Source organism: Carassius auratus, chromosome 8 (genome assembly GCF_003368295.1).
Source record: "Carassius auratus strain Wakin chromosome 8, ASM336829v1, whole genome shotgun sequence".
Lineage (NCBI taxonomy): Eukaryota > Metazoa > Chordata > Actinopteri > Cypriniformes > Cyprinidae > Carassius > Carassius auratus.
The window spans coordinates 1,408,467-1,431,187 of NC_039250.1; the positions used below are offsets into that span (position 1 = coordinate 1,408,467).

Here is a 22,721-nt window from a genome sequence, read left to right on the forward strand (position 1 = left end):
TCTTCACTGTATAAATTAAATGCTTTTAAAGCTTCAACACAATTGTTACTTTCTAGAAAATGATGTCAATAAGTAATTGGCTTTTGTTAGTTGAAAGGTTTAAAAAAAAAAAAAAAGGAAAAGAACTGAGAGGGCACAAAAAAAAATCCCAAGCAATATCCGTTTTGTACTACAAAATGTCGTCACGATTTTATTAAAAAGTATTCGTGATTTTGGACGTGACCGCGTGTGGTCGCTGTCGGGCATCGTGCGTGAGTCGTGACGTCAGCTGGCAACGCACGTTCAGCGCGTGTGATCATAGAATGATAGAAAAGCTAAACACGCTACTGTACGGAAGGAATTATGAAAAACAATCGTATTCTAGCACTTTGTTAAGAAAACCAACCTTCTCTTATTAAAATATATTTTTGGAAAAAACCGAGTCAGAGGAAAAGACGCTTGAAATCAACATCGAAAAATAAGGCCCAAGACTGAATCGGATCCAGCCCAGCATGGACGGTAAATGCAACTTGAATTTCGTTAACATCGTTTAATATAATTCATGCAGTCATGTAATGTTTTGATGTACATTGCGTTGCTTTGAAGTACAGCTGTATTTGGACATAATCGTTTGCATTTAATTTCATTATTGTGTGTTGAGTTTACCCGGAATTGCACGTAATGTTGAATCAGAAACACGACGGTGAGTGTTACGATGCATGTGAAGATCCTCAGATGTGTGCTGCTGCTGTGGTCAGATGTGTGGTACAGACTGCTGGACACAGTCCTGCTCAACAGCTCTCCCTCGAATGCATGCAAACTTACTGGAATTTGTAGTTTTTCATGAAGATTTAGTTTATTTTTCTATAGATCTGAAGTGTATACGCCTCCAGTCCTTCACAAGTGTGATAGTTTAAGGCACATTTGTGGTGGTGGACACAGATAGGGGTTTTTAATGTGGTCTTCGTGTTGGACATACAGTCTGAATTTGTCTTCGGTTCCAGGAGATGGAGAGGGCCAGAGCCGCTGGTGTCTGTCCCAGGTCAAAGGAGCCATAGATGATGATGTAGCCGAAGGTAAGACGCATACATCCCTGCTTTACCACAGTAAATACAAACACCGGAGTAACTACTGTGACACCGTAATAACACTAATTTGTTACCATCATTGTTGTTTTGTTAGGTTTTACTCTTGTATTGATGTTATGTAATGATTATGTTTATGCAATTCATGAATATTTGTATTTGTAAATGAATACTATCTATACATGTAGTAATTAAGTTATCTAATAAAGAAACACTACTGTAAGTTGTAAATTGCTAGAGGAGGATCTTCAAAGTTTCTTTTTGCCATTTTAGTATCTTTTTCTTTTTTTTAATAACCTCGCTGGATATTATCCAAGTTTGCAAAGTTTTTGTTATATTAATAGTCATTTATTGCCACTGTAAAATTTTAAAACCGTGATAAACTAATATGAGATCTTCAAAGCTTGCTCAATCTTTCTTTTCTGCATTTTAGCATGATTTTTGAAAACTGTGCTTGATATTATTCAAGTTACTAAATTGTTTATTGATTTATTGAATGGTTGCCATGTTTTACTCTTTTGTTTTAATGAATTTGTGCATTGGTAGTTTATGAATTTCTGAGTGTGCAAAGATGCTTTCATCAGGGATATTATTATCATGGAAACACATCAGCGAAGTTAATTTTGAATTTTTTTTATCAAATCTATAAGAAAGGTGCCCATCTGAGAGGTCTGTTCATAAAATAATTAAGAATGTAATTCTGATGGTTTATTTAAAGGTCATGTAAAAGTTCACAAGGTCTGAGAATGACATTTATAATACTACGGAATAAGTGTTGTTTCATTTGTACTTCGGCTCTCATTTGTCAAACTATATTTCTTTATATTTATATTATGTTAGATTGTGCATGTGTTTTTAGCTTAAAGGATTTGTTCTCTGGCTTGAGTCAGAACATGGCACAGCCCATCACCACACTGCCACCCATCACAATAATACGACAGACAGACAGACAGACAGAAAGAGAGAGAAAGAGAGAGAGAGAGCTTGTTATTGTTAGGGATGGGGGTTGTTGGACGATACTGTGTGTGCAGATGCCCAAGATGCTTTTAATGCCAGGCTCCGCATGTTCCCGCCCACACGCCCTCAAACACAAGCAGTCACTTATCTTCTCAGAAACATTCAGAGAAACAATATGCTCTCATAGTTGCTCTTTTCAATAACTCATTATTGTGTGTGTTGCAGCTGACATCATCTCTGCGGTGGAGTTCAGTCATTCTGGAGAGCTTTTGGCCACAGGAGATCGAGGTGGAAGAATAGTGATCTTCCAACAAGAACAAGAGGTGAGATGGAGTACAGTCCATTACACACACAACGATTAAAGAAAGGAGTGTCAATCAGCTTTCAGGCTTAAAACAGGCTTTATTCGAAATGCACAAGGGGCCTGTAAATGCATAGTCCACTTATTCAAAACATGCTATGCAAAACATTATTGGTTCTCATGTGTCGTGTGATCATTCACAACATGCCAGGCTTGAACATACAAATTGGAGGGCATTTTAAGTGGGCTGTTCCTTAAAGGGTTACAAAATCACATCAATCAGTCGTTCCAAACCTGTAAAAGCTTTGTTCGACTTGGGAACACAATTGAAGATATTTTGGATGAAAACCGGGAGGCTTGTGGACCGTCTCATAGGCTGGGAAGTAAAATACACTGTCAAGGTCCAGAAAAGTATGAAAAGCAGTCCATCTGCCATTAGTATATAAAGCGATAAGAATACTTTTTGTACGCGAATAAAACAAAAATAACGACTTTATTCAACAATTTGTCTCCTCTGTGTCTCACCGCATCAAATCTGAGCTGTACACAGGATGCTTATGCTCCTCTGTGTCAATACAATAGAAAACATATCCGTGTGTCGCGGCTGACACAGAAGAGCGTACAATGCTTGCGTTCAGTAGATATTCTCTGAAATGCACTACAGCGAAGTCGAGAGACACAGAAGAGGCGAATTGTTGAATAAAGTCATTCATTATTTTTGTTTTCTTCACATGCAAAAAAATTGAATATTCGAATATTTGTGATTCTTGTGGAAATCAGTAAAAAAAAAATATATGGTCTCACCTCAGTCGCGGTAATGCGGTTTTATAATTATTTATATACTATCATATAATAGGAGCTAATTTAAGATATTATAAAAACGATATATATATATTTATTATGTTCATTTTAAAGGTCCTATATTGTCAAAACTGAAATTTCCTGGCTTTTTCATGATAATTGAGGTCTAGGGGCTATTTAACTACCATTTCAAAGTTTCAAAACAGTCAGTCAACAGTTAAATGCACACAGCCTGCATAAAGTAGCTGTGATTTTTCACGAACCGTTGTGACTTCTGTAAAAAGTTGACTTAAGAACTGCACAGTCACCTCCTTTAGACACCACCTCGAGCACCACCCACCGTCCCACTCTACTTTTGACAACCCTAGTCCGTGCCATTGCTGAGCAACAACAACATTGAAACATGTCGAAAAGGTTAACTTTAACCACGAAACCAGATCAGCTGACTTGTAACGCTACACTCTAACTCAAAGTTTGGACGATCTGACAGGATTGTTACTATGAGGTGGATCACATCTAACGTGTATAGTAAAGACAAACTCACTGTATCTATCTAGTCATGATGAAGATGTATATACATTCAAATTTCAGCTTGGAACTATTTTTTACAGCTACATTATTGTTCCAGCCACAATTAATCACAACAATGTATATACAATTACAAATGATTATATATAAATCATCAGCTTCTTTTAGGGCTGTGCAAAAAATTGAATGCGATTTTCATGCGCAGCTCATCAGTACAAACGCTTCTGTAATTAGAAGTATATCTCCAGCATGTGCATTCGGATCAGGGTTGCCAGGTTTTCACGACAAATCCAGCCCTGTTGCTTCTTAAAAATAGTCCAAAACTTGCCCAATCGCGTTTCCAGGAGGTTCCTCTATAAAAAAAAATTGCTTCCCAGGGTTAAAATCTGAAATTTTTGGAAGGGTTGCCTTGGTAAAGTTCGTATTTTAGGCGCTAAATATCACATGAAAAACAATCGCAGACTTGGCAACACAGGTTCAGGTGGAGCGGCAGTTAATACACAGAGCCGTAGTCTATCGAAAACTAACACTAAATCGTTTTCAAAATAGACAAAGAATCGCCTGCGATTTTAACATCAATTTTGTGTAGATTGTCAGTGCATTACGGCTCGGTGTAGTAAATTCCAAACAGTGTTGTCAAATCTGTGATTGTTTTTCATGGCCGCGGGTCGAAGTGACCCCAATAAAAATAACGTGATATTTAGCCTCTTAAATGCGAATTTTACCAAGGCAACCCTGCTTAAAAACTTATAGTTTAACTTATAGTTTGAGCAATTTTTATTGGGGAACCCCCTGGAAGCGCGATTGGACTAGTTTTGAGAAGCAACTGGGCAGGATTTGTTGTGAAAACCTGGCAACCCTGATCTGAACGCATGTGCTGGAGATATACTTCTAATTACAGGAGCGTCTTTACTGATGAGATGTGCATGAAAATCGCATTCGATTTCTTGCACAGCTCTATTTTCTTGTTTTACACACATGCACACAGACATTTTTTTCAAACACGACATAGTCGTGAGATGCAAGAAAAATATGGCAGGAAATCTGTAGACACGTCCATAACAACAAAAGACAATACTTTATTAAACATTTTCTAATAAGAAGTATGCGCTGCAAACATGATCATTTTTGACAATAGTTTCTGTCCAGTCCAGTGTTCCCGTTTCATCGCGTTTAACCACAGCTATGATCGATTGTCTGTCTGGCAGTGGCAGCAGACATGCAATCAGTTTCTAAAATGAGGCTGTATTATGTCGATTCTGGTACTCAACATAACAACAAGATGATATTTTAAGCTCCTTACATATGTAGCTGAATCTGCACTGGTTTAAGTGGGCCGCCTCCAGTTTCCCATTTGTTTTACTGCCTCCAGCTATCACTGTCACATGGGCTGACCCTAGTTACCTGTGATTGGCCTGGCCTTGTATCACTCAGAAAACAACAGGCCAATCAGAAGAGAGGCTCATGAATATTAATTAGACAGGCCAAAATCGACCTGTTCTCAGCAGACCTGCTGACAACGGAGCTGTAAAAATATATTGAGATGATTTTTGTTACTTATACCGCAAATATACGATACAAGATGTTTAAACGGTCATGTGACATCTCTCTGTCCTATCAGAATAAGAACTTGCCGCAGGGCCGCGCCGAGTATAATGTCTACAGCACGTTCCAGAGTCACGAGCCGGAGTTCGACTATCTGAAGAGTCTGGAAATCGAGGAAAAGATCAACAAGATCCGCTGGCTTCCTCAGAAAAATGCTGCACACTTCCTCTTGTCCACAAACGGTGAGCTTACATGAAATACGCAGATCTGCTATTTTAATATTAGTTGTATTATTAATTCTTTGAATTGGCTTTCATTTGAATTTTCACATTTTAATAATTTTATGCATTCATTTTATTTTTTTATTTGAGCAATTTAAGTTTCATTCCCAAGGCAACGTATTACATTTTCCAGTTGATTTTCAGTAGTTCAGTTAATAACAGCTCCAGTGCAGATACACACACATTTCACACATTTCTATACGTGGGTTGCTCTGTTATCAAATATGTAGATTGTTCAATGCTCCGTTGTTTTCTTGTATGCAGATAAAACCGTCAAGCTCTGGAAAATCAGTGAACGAGACAAGAGACCGGAGGGCTATAACCTCAAAGAAGAGGATGGCCGCTACAGGCATCCGTCATCCCTCACAACACTACGGGTGTGAACACACACACACACACACACATTATGGATTCTGTGAATGCATTAATAAGTCTGTAGGAGTAACAGGCTTTGCTCGGCGCAGGTTCCAGTGTTTCAGCCGATGGATCTGATGGTGGAAGCGAGTCCACGGCGGGTTTACGCCAACGCTCACACCTACCACATCAACTCCATCTCCGTCAACAGTGACAACGAGACGTATCTGTCCGCCGATGACCTCCGGATCAATCTGTGGCACCTGGACTTCACCGACCGAAGCTTCAGTATCCTGTTTATCCATTTATATTCTTATTCATCGTACACTACTGTTTAGAAAGATTGTGCTCATCGAGGCTAAAAATTCTGTAATGCAAAATAATATTACAATTGAAAACAATTGTTTTCTATTTTAATATATTCTGAAATGTAATTTATTCCTTTGATGCAAAACTGATTTTCAATGAAGTCACGCTCGCTTTAAAATTGCATCATTGAGAGAAGTTGCATCAGTGCATATTTATATTTATTAATACTTTCAGAAAGTATGTAAAATGCCAGAAATTAACATGTTATGAATACTAAATGCATCTATTTTGTTCACCTTTACTCAACAAAAATTTACATTTTAGTCGTAACACCAATATTTACATTTAACCGTATTCAGATCATGCATTGAAAATAGATGCACAAACTAAAATTCTAGCAACATTAATTATAAACGGTGAGCTTAAATGATGCTTATGGAAATATATAGCATTAAAGAGTTGTGCTGCTCCATATATTTGTGGGAACTGCATTTTTCAGGATTCTTTGATGAATAGAATGTTCAAAATAACAGAGTTTTATTTGAAATATACTTTTGTAAAATTATAAATGCTTTCGCTGCCACTTTTGATCCATTTAATGCATGCAACTATCACTTCTGTTCAAAAATCTTACCCACCCCAAGCTTTTGTAATTGTATTATAACACTTATTGCATGTTTCAGAGTTGTTAACAAGGTCGTTTTTGAACCAAAAAAAAGTGATTTCCACTTCCTTTTAATTGCTTTTCATGTTTGTTTGTTTTTCTCATAATGTACACTATTTCACGTTCCCTTAAATTGCCCTTAACCGCTGACTCAGACATTGTTGATATCAAGCCGGCCAACATGGAGGAGCTGACGGAGGTGATCACGGCTTCAGAGTTTCACCCGCTCCAGTGCAACACGTTTGTGTACGGCAGCAGCAAGGGCTCCGTGCGTCTGTGTGACATGAGGGCGTCCGCGCTGTGTGACCAGCACTCCAAATGTACGTTTCACTGCTCTTTAGAGTGAGATTATCATGCAGGTTTTGGCTGATCGAGCTGAAAACCTTTGTTGTCATGTGTTTCTGTGCAGTGTTTGAGGAACCCGAGGACCCCAGCACACGCTCCTTCTTCTCAGAAATCATCTCATCCATCTCAGACGTCAAGTTCAGTCACAGCGGCCGATACATGATGACCAGAGATTATCTGACCCTGAAGATCTGGGACCTGCACATGGAGAGTCGACCGGTGGAAACCTACCAGGTGCTGTTTCTGTCTGGGAGATTTGCTCTTATGAAAATAGTAATCCATATTCCAAAAGCGAATCATTTCAAAGGACTAGTTCACATAAACATTAAAGTTGTCATTATTTACTAGGTCTCGCTGTTGTTCTAATTTGCATGACTGACTTCTGGGACACAAAAGGAGAAATGCTGAATATTCTGGTTGTTTTATACATGCAATTAGAGTTAATCTGGACTGAGCTGAGGCTTTTACGCTTCTAAAAAGTGCTTTGGAAGTAGCATAATGTTTTGTAATTAAATGGGTTGATCCAGTTTTTCATGAATCAGGCTGATCAGCTTTCTGGAAAGAAAGAGAATCGATGAGTAACAACTTAAATTGATATTTTATGAATTCAGACAATATCCTGTTTTAATAACCATGAACGCTCTAGTCTCCGTGTACATGGAAGAAACAACCAGAAGATTTAAAGTTTCTCTTTTTCCATTAGAAGAAAGAAAGTCAAAGTGGTTTGGAAGGACTAATCCTATAAACCAAATAATAATTTAGCAATTGACCGCAAGGACTTTCTTCATATAGGTATTTTTTAATTGCATGAGAATATGGTTTTTACACAAGTCAGAATATTTCTGTAGAAAAAAAAACATCAGGATTTGATTATGAAAAGCTGGATATGATGCACTGCATTAATGACATGTATTGCAATTACCCTAATTATAAACTTTTTCTTAATAGTCAGAATGCTAAAAATTGAAGCTTGATGTATTTTTTTTGTCTGTGGCTTATTTTCTATTGAAATTGAAATGATCCTGTATTAGTAAGAAATTATGGTCAGCCATAATTATGAGCGATATCAAACACAAATATGTACAGCTTACGTTACCTAAAAATGTTTGAATGGTAGTGTAATAGAGTTCAGTGGCAGTAATAACTTTGCCATAAAGAAAATGTCAGAGGGTTTCTTTCACAGGAGCTATAAGCAATTTTTTCTTATCATAGTAATATCATCTCAAGCTTATTGGTGTACATATGACATTTAGTCGTATGGCTCTGATAACCCAGAATGCACTGAATAAAGACTGTGAAGCTGTAACTAACATATTCATAAACTGTCTTTCCCTGCAGTCTGTATGCATGACATTAGTGTGTTTTGTGACTTTGATCTCTCTCTCATCAGGTTCATGGTTATCTCAGGAGTAAGCTGTGCTCCCTGTACGAGAACGACTGCATCTTTGATAAGTTTGAGTGCTGCTGGGGGGGCGATGACAGGTGAGGAGACATTACGTTTCTGTTCAGCTAACAGGCTTCCGCACATCCTGATAAAGACAAAGACATACTTTGGTGCATTTCAGTTCATGATAAAAGCAAATACACGGCAAACCTCAAACAGACATGAGCTGTGTGCTCACAGACGTATCATTCATCCAGAGAAACTCTATCAGACTGAAGCTATGCATTCAATGTTTTGTTGTTTTTGAGAGAAATTAATACTTCTGCAAAGCATTTAAAGTGGCAGTCATGATATTTATAATGTCAATATTTCTATTTAAAATAAATGCTGTTCTTTTCATGTTTCTATTCATCAAAGAATCCTGAAAACTGGTTTCTGTAAAAAAAAATAATAATAATAATAATATGAAGTGGCACAATTTTTTCAACATTAATGATAATAAGAAATTTTTTTTTTTTTTTTTTTAAGAAGCTTAGAATAATTTCGATTGGAGTAATGATGCTGAAAATGTATCAAAACATCACAGAAATTATTTAAATTCTGAAATGCATCCAAAAGTTATATACAAAATTGTAGTAATTTTTCACAATATTACTGTATTTACAAAAATGTTTTTAATCAAATAAACAGCTTTGATGAGCATAAGAGGCTTCTTTAAAAAACATCAAAAACACAATCTTACAGATCACCAACGTTTGAATGGTGGTCTAATAAAATTAAATTAATACAATTAAACTTTTTATTAAGCACAACATCTATTCAGAATTCACCCAAAAAAAAGTTTTAAATATAATCAATTTTATTTAGTGGAAACATGTAGAAAATACTTTTAAAATTTTTAATGTAGTTTCACAACAGTGCAGTAATGGCTTTTCGACTGAATTTATTTATAGATATATAGATATATATATATAGAGAGAGAGAGAGAGAGATTAACTAAATTTTTTTAAGCTAATTGCCAAGGCAAAATTCCCCTTTTTCATTTAGTTAAACTTGATTTTAATTGAAAATGTATTTGCTTTGTCCTACACACATTTACATAAAAAAAATATAAAAATATATATATGCCCATATGCACACACGTATATAAACTGGCTTTGGGATTAAGAAGTGGGTTTGTAGGACAGCAACAGACTAGGGTGGAAGCTAGGGCACATACAGGGGCATATATATATATATATATATATATATTATGTAAATGTGTGTAGGTCAAAGCAAATACATTTTCAGTTAAAATCAAGTTTAACTAACTGAAAAAGGGGAATGTTGCCTTGGCAATTAGCTTAAAAAATTTTGTTTTACTTTATTGCATTGTTTTTTTATATATATATATATATATCAGCCGTAAATTTAAGCATTTTGGTAGTAACAGTCATTACCATAAAGATGTTGTTTTTTTGGCTTATAAAGGAAGAAATTATTCATTTCATAATCTTTCATCTCTCTGGTCTCAGCGAGGTCATGACGGGCTCCTATAACAACTTCTTCCGGATGTTCGATCGCGACGCCCAGCGGGACGTGACCCTGGAGGCCTCGTGGGAGAACGGCTCCCCCGGCTGCCCGCTCAAGTCCTGGCGTGTGTCTGCGGGGAGCCGGCGCAAGAGGAGCGAGATCGGCGTCGACTGCCTGGACTTCAGCAGAAAGATCCTCTACACCTCCTGGCATCCTCAGGATAGCATCGTCGCACTGGCGACAGTCAATAACCTTTACATATTCCAGGAGAAACCGAATTAGGGATTTGGAACGGCTTCATCCCTCTTCCTAGCTCTGAGAGTCAGACGGGATACACGCCAAGCACAACGTCTTTCCTGAAACTCATAGTCTTAATATTAACCACTGTAGTACACAAAAACCTTTGGGTTATTCTATTATGTTAATTGATACACTGTTGGCCGGAGGAAGGGATTTTTGGTTATTACTGTATTTTTATTTTTATTTTGCACATCATCTGTTTTAGCTTTAATCGGAAGCATCACTCATTGCTGGGTTATAAACACACAACCAAACTGACAAAGCTACCCCGCAGAATCCTGTTTAATAAGTTTGCAGAATCATAATTGATAAATTGGTCTCCACATGCATTGATTGCTCCCTTCCCAACTCAGGCCTGGTGCAACGGGACGTTTCCTTCACCAAACACTCGTCAAACGCCTGACATTTGTCCACAAGTGCAATTGACTTAAGCAGGGTTCCCAAATAGCTCCAATATTCCCTCCATTAAGTCCCTAATCGTGGCATTAATTTTATGCAATATCTTCGTCTTAGTGGAAAGGGAGACTCGTAATTGTTTTATAGAGAGACACACAAATGTCTTAAGTAAATGTTTGTGCAGATGTGCATGTTCTATGATTTTCAGCATCTTTTGATGTGTGTCCTTTTATTTGCAGCTTTTTAAATACAGAATGGTTCCTATGGGGTAAAGAATGCTCTAGATATTTTTATATGAATTTTCGAAAATCGAAATTATGTCCTTGACAGTATTCAGTGTATTAATGCTGTTGATTGGTGCAGAATGATTCTGTATAATAGTGTGTTTACATGGAAATCAGGCCTGCTGTACATGAACAAACCCTGGAGTATGTTCCCTTTATCTTAATAGTTGTACAACCCAAAATGTAAAATAAAAATAAAAATTTTAAGACTGAAAATTAAACCTCTTGCTGTCATTTTTCTATTTGTCAGTAAATATGATTGTGGCAGGTAAGTTAACATGATACAGAGCAGCAGAATCGCTCATCTTTAAACATTTGCTCCACATGTAGGTCAACAGGAACAAATGGGACACCCAGAAATGAATCCGTGCCTCCGCTATTTTAGGAGTTGGTGATCTGTGAACCAAAGTAACAGGTTTTTAGGTTAAGATGGCAGTGCATGTAAACACCAGACGCTGTCAATCAAAACATTTAGGAGCAACATCTATTCCTTCATATAATCCCTAATGCTTCTGTAATGTTTGTAGATAGATATTTATCACATCTCTTCCATCTAGCGCCAGCACACTCTAATTCTATTTCTATTCTATCTACTTGTTTTTATTTTTGTTTATTTAAAAAAGCAACCTACTAACACTATTTTTTCTATATCTATATATATATATATATACAAAATGTTGACCCTCTAACATGAACATTCCCCATTCTGTTTCTATTAGAATTTTTATTTAATAAACATTTTAGACACTAACACTTGCGTTCTCTGTTCTCTTTTCTATTCATCTACTTTTTTTTTATTTATCAGTTAAAAAAATTTACCCTCTAACAATAGCATTCACTATTCTATTTATATTTTATCTACTTTTCTTTTTATTTCTTAAAAAAATTTATCTTCTAACACTAGCATTCTGTTCTATCTACTTGCTTACTAGATGAATGGATAGATGGACCGTTTAATATTAGATGAACACTGATCATTTAATATTAGGAAATTTAAAAAAAAAACTTGAACCTGTCAGATGACCGCAAACTAAAGTGCAAAAAAAAAAAAAAAAACATGCTTACCACGTTTCCTTCATTTTTTGCTTCTTTTTCTTTTTTTAGAATAACACTATAAGGCAAGTCCATGTCGCTGTATCATCAAGAACTAAGATTTAAGTGTACTATTTTTTTTATTATTATTCATGCACAAGCATTGTAGATTTGAATATAATGTAGTTGGAACTTCATATGCATTCATGCGTATTTTGTAAATAACGTACAAGAAAAAGTCTTGAAAACATATAAGCTTGTTCAGATAAAATATATCTCTCTCTCTTTATGTTCGTCTGGATGAGAGATTATTTTAGAGTTTACTCATCTGCCTCTATCAGGTTTACACTTTAAAATTATTTTTGCGCACGTCTGTAGGCTACTGCAACTTTCCTTTATTCAGTAGTTAATTCAAGTTTAAATTAATGTTGAGAATGTGATGACGTGACGTCGCCCCAGATCCATGTGAGCGTGCACGCGGAGGGGGCGGGAGCGCGCCGTGTTGACGGACTGGAGAGGCAACATGTCCACCGCAGCCGCCGCGCAGCTGAACAACAATGAAGAACCGGGACTCAACGGTAAACCTCCGTCCGTGTTACTGCAGGGAGAACTCGGGAGGGACCCTAATGTCGCTTTAAAACTGTTGTTTGTGTCGGTTGCATTTTTCTCTGGAGCTGTAAAACGCTGTTACGCAACATCTATTGTCTCACTTCACTCAATGGCTGGAATTTCCTCCTCGGTCGTTGGGGAGGGGTAAATGGGCGGAGCGTAGGATGGCGTCATTACGCGAGAGCGAATGAGATTGAATGGGAGCAGAATGATTGATGGAACGTAAACCAATCGTCAGTTCTAGATTAATTTCGAGCGCCGTGGAGGCGGGGCTACGCGGATATCAAAAGGCGAAGAGGGGATCTGAGAAAATGGAAGCGGGGGGCGTGTAAATAAATACAGAAGCTGAATGCATTGCGATTTAATTTAGCTGGGTATTGCCATAAAACTTCACTGTTTATTGTGTGCCCCAATTTTGTTTAGTAGCAGGGTCATGCCTGTTAAGCACTTTTTTCCTGCCCCCTTCGTATGTGTTAATATATTGATTAAATCATCTTTAAAAATATGATTAAAATCTTACTAATTAGTTTGTCACAATAATATCACAATTAAGTGGACACAGAGGTTTATTTGAAGTAATGTCAGTGCTTAAATACATTTTGTCAATGCCCTGTCCTGAAGGCATCAATTTATTAGGATTTTTTTTTATTAATAAATATTAATTTTGTCCTTCTTTTTCTTTTTTTAGAATAACACTATAAGGTTTGTAATGTATGCCATTGCATCATCTAGAACCAAAAAACAACTGTACTTTTATTTTTTAATTCTTTTATAAGCATTGTAGATTTTAATATAATGTAGTTGGATCTTCATATGCATATTTCTGCATATATCTTGCAAATGTATAAGTTTGCTCAGACAGAATATATTTGCTGTTTTTAGCTGAGAGTAGGATGCTCTTGATTAGATGAAAGCATACAAATATCTAAAAATATTTGATATGTAATGGGGTGTAGCAGTTAACAACATTTCCCTGCGGGTCTGGTTGCACGAGTTGTAAAGTGATGTAATTTAAGGTCTATAATCATGTGATTTATAACAGGTAGTTAACAGTATCTCTAAAGCCATATCAAATCTTTCAAGAAGCCCCAAGAAACATGTCCAAACAAGTCAGCATGATACACTTATCTACATCAGAGATATGTAGATAATAAGTGTTTTATACTTTCTTAAAGCAGTGCGTTCATGATCTTGTTGTGCAAAAATGGCCAAAAATAGTTAGTTTTTATGACCTTATTTATAACATCTTATAATCATATAGAGAGTCTTTTTTTTTTCACCTTTGAATCAATTCCTAGGTAAAAGCAAGTCTCGCCCAATAACCATTCTTCTTGAATATCCAGTTGCGCTTGAACATTCATCACGTTACAGAAGTAAAGTGAGTTGCAAATGCTTTTTGGAGTTGACTAGAGTCTGGTTTTGTTTACACAACAGATTCACACTCATCTGTTTAATAAACAATGTCTGTTTCTTAAAATCCTACTGTGTTGTCTACCTAGACAGCATTTAAATATGCAATGATACTCAAAAATGCTGTCTAGATGAGCAACTCAGTAGGTTTTAGGATACAGTCTGTCTTTCAAGGGGTCATGAGTCATCCTGTTTACTGGTTAGTGTTTAGTAGGTTTATGGGCGTCTGTGGCACGCAGACAGATCTGGGTTACAGACACAGCAGGCAGATGATGGGAGAGGGTTTGATGTGCCAGAGATTACATAATCCCTCCCTCCGTCCCGCTCCGGTCCTGCAGTGAACTCCATCAGAGCTGCTCCAGGATCAGTGTGTTTAGTTGTGTAACTAGAGCTGGTGTGTTATTTCTGCATTCATTTGAATATTTAACCACATCGATTGTAGTTGTACACCACTTTTTTGACCACAAGTTAAGATATTTCTGATGGAATCCGAGAGCTCTCTGAGCCTCCCATCGACAGCAATGCAACTGGGATGTTCCTCCTCCGGTCAATATAAGTCTGAAGTCTTCTGCATTTTGTGTTGTTGTGATGCAGCAAGACGACAAATGCTCACAGATGAAGATCTGCTGGAATGCATGGCAACATGCCAGTAACTGTGGGCAAATACAAGCGTTCAGTGTTGAGGGCTGGGGAAGGATTCCTTCCATAATTAGATCTGCTGATTTAAACAGGACGCTGGCTTATTAGGGCTGCATGATTATGACAAATGTTGATTGATTCCCTTGAATTTTGCAATGATGAGTACACAGTTTAAATGACTTATTTTGTTTGGACGACTGCAGAGACTTCAGGGTGGATTCAACCAACCAGAACACCCTAGCAACTGCATAGCAATGCCCTAGCAACATCCTGTCACTCCATTGTGTTACTGAAGCATCATGGGAGCTGTATGTGGATCTTCCTGTTTTACCCAGCAACAGTGTGCGGGGAAGATGGGACACGTGTGTCTCATGTTTGCAACAGAGGATGTTTGTTCTCACAAGTCACTGTCATGTTCCCTTTTGAGAAAAATGTGCATTTTTGGCTCTCTTATTGTTTATCTTTTGCTGATGTCAGTCCCACAATCCCCTGAATGAGTAAAGAAAGAAAGAACTGAAAACGTTTGCTCAGCTCCACACCGGTGGACACTTAAGAAAACTCATGTACAGTGTCTGCCTCTTAAAACGTTTGATGCATGTTAATGCTAATGACTGTTTGGAATTTTTCAGGGTCCTGGGTGGAGCTGGAGATGAACGGAAACACTCAGCAGCAGAACCCCAGCTTGCCCTTGCTGCTGGGGAACGGGAACCAAGGCGAGTCCCAGGCTTCACAGGCCCTGGAGGCCGTGCAGGAGGAAGAGGAGGTCCTGACAGGAGGACTGGAGCACGTGCCTTCCTCCTCCTCTATCCATAATGGAGACATGGAGAAAATCCTACTGGACGCACAGCACGAGTCCAGCCCCAGCAGCTCATCCTGCAACAGGTACGAGCCTTCAAACTGGCCGCTTACAAAGCTTTATCCTCAGAAACTCCGCCCTCCAAACCAGAACACTCAGAATGATTGACAGGAAGTGAGTGTTTCTGATTGGCTAAAAAAACAAATGGACTACTCCCAGACCAGGGTTATTACAGATAACTAAAAACATTTTTGTTACTTGAAACAAAAAAAACAAAAAAATAACATATATATATTTTTAATTATAAAAAATATTTAAGCTAGTTTCTAAAGCAACATTTCTTTCAACATTTTTATTTAGTTTAACTTTATGTACTAAAATAACTAAAACTTAAAATAAGTTAGCTATATAGACATAAAAGAAAAAACTAATAAAATGACAAAAAACACAAAACAAAATTGCTTAAACTTAAAAAAAGAAAAGACAATGGAAAAATATTAAAATAAAAATTGATTTGAACTGTTATTAAAAAGATTTTGTATCTCAATGATACAATGATTCACTGTCCCAAATTGCAGTTTTATTTTAGTATTATTTATATACTATTAAAATATTTATTCATATTTTAAAATGGCTTTTACGTTTGTATTTTTAGTTTTCATTTTTTATTGTCATTTCATTATGTTTATTTTGTTGTTTTAATTTAATCTTAATTTTTTCCTAGTTGTATATATTTTTTATTAATCATATTTTGTTTCTAATTTCTATTTAGCTTTATTTTTACTTCTGTTTAGTTCTAGTTATTTTAGTACTTCAGCAGAAGCGTATTTATTTCAGTTAGCTGCAAATTTTATAACTGTCATAAAGTTTATATTCCGTTATTTTTTTCAGTTTATTTCAAATGACCAAAAGCAGTTTTATTTTTAATTAACGATAAGAACACCTCAAGATATTTTAGTGACATTAGTGGCATTTTGTGGAGGATTAGTGACCATATTTACTTTTTTTGTAACCAAGTTCCACTTACTTGTGTCATGCAACAAAAAGTTTCATATATATTTCTCTCGTTTTCAAGACAAATACAGCACTAGTTTCCAAAAAAATAATACTGAGAAGACTGAAAATGGTAGTATATTCATAGATTCAAATTCAGTTCATCCACAGAGGCTCATCTTAGAGGCGTCTGTGGGCGGCACGGCTTTGATATAGCGGTTCTATTCTTACGTCTGCAGCTCTCAGTAAAGTTCAAATAATCAGTATTTTACATTTCTCTGATGTGTTTACAGCCCACCACGACCACACAGTCCTGACCAGGATGAGGGACAGATCACGTTTGATGTGGAGATGCCCAGCGAGAGAGACTGTCAGGTTAGAGCAGCACACAGTATACAACAATCTACAATCATCGTTGAGATACTGTCTGTCTGTTATAGTGCTGTTATTTAATAAGCACACTCGAATGAGTGGCATTTATCAAACATGCTGGTCTTTTGTCATATTTTTTAGTCAGAAGATGATAGTTTGGAGAAGGACAAAGAAGATGATATCCTCATGGATAAAGGGGAGAGTTGGGTGGCAGACTGGTCCAGTCGACCAGAGAACATTCCCCCGAAGTAAGAACCTGCAATCAAATAAAACCAGTTTAGGTGCATGTTCATAATTTTCCACATGAAAAAAGTACTGTAATAATTCCTAAACAAATCCAATATACCTAATAAATAAAATATTATGTTCTCTGTAAAACTGAAATATAATGTAAAAAAAATTATATATATATATATATATATAAAAATGTTATTTATTTAAAAAATATGTATTCTATTAAAAATCTATTGTATTTTATCCATTTTTTATTTGTATTCAAATATTTTACTTTGTTTTAAAATATTTTTTATCATAATTTTTTATTCATTTAATTTGTACATTTTTTATTTAGTTAATGTTTTAAAATATTTTTTATTTAAAAAAAAATATTTAATTGCAAAAAGTCTATTTTATTTATTTAAATATATATGTATTTATTTTATTTTAATCCCTCAGTGAAGTTCCAAACTCTCAATAGAACTATTCTGCCATTTAAACAGTATTTGACACAAAGTTCAATGTGATATAAGTATGATCTTCTTTGACCATTCGCAGGGAATTCCACTTCCGCCACCCAAAGCGTTCTGGATCGGTGTCTCTGAGCATGAGAAAGACAGGTGCTATGAAGAAAGGTGGCGTGTTCTCCGCCGAGTTCCTCAAAGTGTTCATGCCCTCACTGCTGCTCACCCACATCCTGGCTCTGGGACTGGGGTGAGTGTCAACACACACACACACACACACACACACTTATACCAGCTCTACCTATCGTGATCTAATCAAGAGGCTGTTATTTTTTTGTTATCCTTTTGTTATGTCCTCTTTTAGGGTCTACATTGGGAAGAGGTTGACTACACCCTCCACCAGCTCATTTTAAACCTGAACAGACCCCAGTGCCTGGATCCAGAAAATCCTCTCTCTCTCTCTCTCTCTCTCTCTCTCTCTTTCTCTCATTCTCTCCCCCTCTCTGACTTTCTCTTTATCGTTTCTTTAACTCACTGCCCTGGTTTCCCATCACACCCTCTGCTGGGAGGCATTCTGCTTGTTGACCTTTGGCTGTGTCACATTTTCTTGCCCTCTAACGCTGTGGCTTACTGACATGTTTTAGATGTTTTTATTTGGAAATGTAGTGAATTATTCACTGACGTTTATTTTTTATGAAACGCTACTATACAAGTTAGAGCCCCACTACAACCATGACCATAATGCGCTTTTATTTTTGCATGATGCACTTGATATGAAACTAATATAGAGTCTGGATGTGGCCAGATATATCTTGGGAGTATATTGACTCTTAATAGGAAATTTAGGAGGGTTGCAATATTTTATTCTAGAGAGATGATTTTGCTCATTATGTTGCGCAATTTAATTTATTCACTTCCCGTTTTGTGTCACAGCAAGAAAAATGCATGTTAGTCGTTTACTTTTATAGGAGAACGATGACTGTTTAATGACAGACCAAGTCATTATTTATATAAGTCGCTGCATTTCTTTAGACTGTTACGACAATTATTTAAAGACTTATTTTGCATAGAATGTAAATCTTAGAGGCCCCTCTCGGTTCTGTTATAGGCCCTTTTCTGTTTGCTCTTCACTTCTGTAGAGATCCAATATGACAGGCTAGAACCGAAGCATCGCTTTATAGCAGCTTTATAGTATAAAAATATACAAGTAAATCACAAATTTACATGAACAATAAGTGTTTTTCTAATCGAAAGACCTTAAGCTAAAGAGATCAGGATGGACGTACATCTGTTTAAGAGCCAAACTGGTCGAGTTAATTATTTTTTGAGTTATTAAGGAAGCTACACACACATACACACACACACACACTCTGGTTTGCCTTGATGCATATTCTGCTCGCAGTATTTTCTGACTGTGTATTTTCGTGCCAAAGGTTTTACACCACCATCCCAACATGATTTGTCTGCACCTCTCATAGACTCTGGTCTGGTTTGAGTGGGTAATTGATCCTGTCAGTCACTCCGTATTGACAACACCTTACAAAGCCTTTGGTTTTACTGTGAACACCCTGTGTATATTAGGCAATGTGTTGCTATAGTAGTGTATTATACACTGTTGTATGCAGTTTTGTCAAAGCTACAGATCCACACTCAGTGTACATATTTATATGCAATATGGTGTAGTTTCAAAGATTAAAAAAAAACATTTAGAAGACTTTATTTGCTACGCACATGCCCAGGTCATATTTAATTTGATTGATTTCATTTTCATTTACAAAGAATTAAGCCAGGTTTTAAAAGCATTTTTTTTTTTACTTTTGATTTATGGGTAAAAGGTAACCAGGTCATTTTCTAGTTTTATAATTCACCCTCACAGTATCTAGTAACGCTTTTACTTAGCAAAGTGTTTCGTACAAAAAAAACAGTACAGTTAAATAGTACAGCAAGAATTTTGCAACCCAAATCAGTTAACTGATCCCCCTTTGCATTAAGGCCTTCTGTGTCATTGTGCCACACTTTACTTCTTGACTCTGTTTTCATGCTTTCTTTCTTTCTCAGAGGGGGAGTGGAAATACAAGAGGCCAATTTAGTGTCACTTCAACCGTGCCTCGACTTTTGTTTGCACCTTTTCTTAGCCCCATTGCATGCGTGTGTTCAGAGATTTCACATCAGGGCATGACAGAAGTGAAGTTTTCCTCTGCGTGGGGTGAAATGAGAACTGTGAATGGAATAGCTATAGCTCATGTCAGATATGATAAACTAGCCCTGCCCGGTCTATTTCGGGTAGGATGACTACATAATGTCTTGTTTTACGCACATTATTTCTCTGTTATATCTCTCTTGTGTTTTTTAGTTTTTGCTTTAATCATGAGTGTAGATACTGGAGGGCGGGGCCCTTGTGATTGACAGCTCCACCGTGTGTTTCGTTTGCATTCCCATAGCGACTGGAGTGATGAAGCAATGAACATGTAGTTTCTTGCATTTCGCTGGTAATGGAGAAAAAGTGAACTGATATTAAAATATAACCTGACATTCATCTTTTCTTTTGTTCTCATTCCATTGTTGAATGTTCCTCATGTGCTTTGGTTTTGCCATGTGACAGCTTAGGAAGTTATATGAAACCCGTCCTTTTTGTTTTACTTCCTTGTTATATTCATCACATAAATATCCTTGCATTAATGTGCATGCAGAACCGAACAAATGCAGATTAAAACTATAATACAGTTAGTTTTTTTTTTTTGGACATATTTTATTTTTTATTTTAATATTTCAATCATTTCAACACATTTGCATGTTTACTATTCTTTATGTTGGTAAATGTTCACATCAAATGCAGGTAAACAAAATATTTCATTTTTTTTTTTTTGGTATTTTATTTTAACATTCATTTTACATTTTTATGATTTCATAATTATTTGTATTTCATCAAATCACAAAGCCCCTGCAGGTATAGCACAAACCCAAGTTTGGAAAACCCTGCTTTATGGCATGAAATATAGAGTGCTTTAGTTAACCAACAACAACATTATCAAAATTATACAAGTTTCAAGTCCAAATCCTAACCAAATTATAGGGAAATTGTGATTGTCATATTTTGCATCATTATCTGCATGTCTCAGCAGCTTTGTTTTGGAGAGGATGTTGCTTTAAGCTTTCGTAATGCCAACCCATTGCATGACAAATTTGGCTCCATACGGGAAATACACGTTTGTATCTCTGCAACACTTAAAACTAAGCATCAAAACTTGCTCTGTATGATTGCCATAATACGTTGATCAGTTTGGTGACTATGATGAACATCTCCTCAGTTAATTTTTGTTCATTGTTCCCCTTTTAAATTTGTCCAATCTATGCCAAAATCAAAACTCATGAAATTCACCAAATTAATGTTAGGTGTTCAGTACAGTTCTCCAAAAATATGTTGTTGGCAAAGCCACCAAATGGCAAATGAGATTGGAAAAATATTTTTTATATTGACACAAAACTTTGTACTGACTATATTCACCTTATTTCTAACATGGCTAATCTAATTACAGATGTGTCCAGTTGGAGGCAGTTATGTATTGTTTTTCTGTGCAAAACCAGTCTGTAATGCTTAGTTATATTGACAGTTATCATGATATTTCAATATATCATAATTATAAACAGTGTTTGAGCATAAACAGTTTTAATGTTTACTGTACTTTGTTATTCTTCTGCTACCTATAACAGATGAAGAATCAGACGTCTCGCACATTCAAACAAAAACATTTCAACGTTGCAAAATAAGTTGATTATACTTTCTACAATGTCCTAATATCTAAATACAAGTCATCTGCTATAAAGTTTCAAATGTGAAAATCTACTCTTGGCCTTTGAATACTTTCCCTGTATCCAACACTAGGGGTGCTGAGACCAAAAAACTTTTTTTATTTAACATTATAACAGCTGTGCTGTTGCTGTTTGTCCAACTCATCTCCTATGATGTATCATGTAATTCTTAATGAATCAATGGCACAAACCACTATAGCTTTTCCATTATTATTATGTTTATATTAATCCATATGTGAAGATAAGATCATGCAAGTTCTCGATGAAAAGGTGCATAAGTGTGTGTTTGGAATAACTTGCGTACAGGCAGTGGGTGTGTGAACTATGAATGCATGTGATTGTTGAGCACTGTGAATGTGGGGTTTTGTGCTTTTTATTTGGTGAAGAGTCTCCAGACAGGCAAGCATGCGACCTGCGCTCTGATGGTGGTCTCTCCTGTCCTGATGCATGCTAGAGGTACAGAAAACCGCATGGTACAGGCTACGCTTTTATTCTGTTATGTGCAAACTTCAAATATGGAAAGCTAACAAATGCTTCAGTAACAGATAAAAGCAAAATGTTGTTTTGTTTAAAGGGAAAGCACACCCAAAAATGAGACATCAGACGCTCACCCTTGTGATGTTCAGAACTGTTTGACTTTCTTTCCTCTGTGAAACACTAAACTCTTCATGAAGCTGGTTACTATTATAATAATATTATAAAAATATATATAAAACAAATTAAAACAACCATAAAATTGGATTATGGCTTAAATTTGAGTCTGTTCCTCCTCACATGTATGACTTCAAAAACTTGGAATATAGTGAAATTAGTATGCACTACTTTTGAGCTTTCCATTACACTTTAAATTCAATGTATAAAAATTATGTACGTCTTTTGTATTCCAGAGAAAAAAATAAAATAAAAATCAGTTGGTTCAGGATGAAATTATTACTTTTTTTCTGAATTTTTGGATGCACTGTCCCTTTAAGAGCTCAAACTGATTTGAGTGTTTGAAGATGATTTGTGATGTTCATATTTCATTTCATGATGGAATCAATAGGTACTTCAAGCAGATTTCTGTCTGTTCAAAGAACGTGAAGCTATTCAGTCTTATTTTGATTTATTATTTATGATCCATTATTGTCTTATTTTTATGATTCTTTTATGCCACTGCCAGAAGAAAAACCTCTTCCCCCATGTTTCCTTCACTTGCTTTAATTACTACATGCTGAACTTTATTTGGTTTGTTTGGATGGTTGGTTGAAACACAGCCAGTTTTGGTTCTCATAAGTCATCCACTGTGAATAATTGTTTTCACAAAATAGATTTAGTAACATTTAGATCACGACGTAAACCTGTATATGTTGATTTAG

At 36.2% G+C, this 22,721-nt stretch overlaps 2 protein-coding genes across 2 annotated transcripts; both read left to right on the top strand.

Annotated features, from left to right (window-relative positions):
• The first annotated feature begins 222 nt into the window (after positions 1-222).
• On the top strand, positions 223-11,246 carry LOC113106922 (serine/threonine-protein phosphatase 2A 55 kDa regulatory subunit B alpha isoform-like). The gene is made up of 10 exons (XM_026268966.1): positions 223-498; positions 984-1,055; positions 2,247-2,344; positions 5,273-5,438; positions 5,742-5,854; positions 5,942-6,119; positions 6,960-7,124; positions 7,214-7,383; positions 8,540-8,631; positions 10,048-11,246. Exons 1-10 carry the CDS (start codon positions 492-494, stop codon positions 10,325-10,327), a joined length of 1,341 nt encoding a protein of 446 aa, XP_026124751.1. The 5' UTR covers positions 223-491; the 3' UTR covers positions 10,328-11,246.
• A 1,268-nt stretch (positions 11,247-12,514) lies between these two features.
• On the top strand, positions 12,515-21,746 carry LOC113106923 (BCL2/adenovirus E1B 19 kDa protein-interacting protein 3-like). Its single transcript, XM_026268968.1, has 6 exons — positions 12,515-12,635; positions 15,345-15,597; positions 16,798-16,879; positions 17,018-17,124; positions 17,651-17,806; positions 17,921-21,746. The coding sequence occupies exons 1-6, from the start codon at positions 12,581-12,583 to the stop codon at positions 17,967-17,969; spliced, it is 702 nt and encodes a 233-aa protein (XP_026124753.1). The 5' UTR covers positions 12,515-12,580; the 3' UTR covers positions 17,970-21,746.
• Positions 21,747-22,721: the final 975 nt, after the last annotated feature.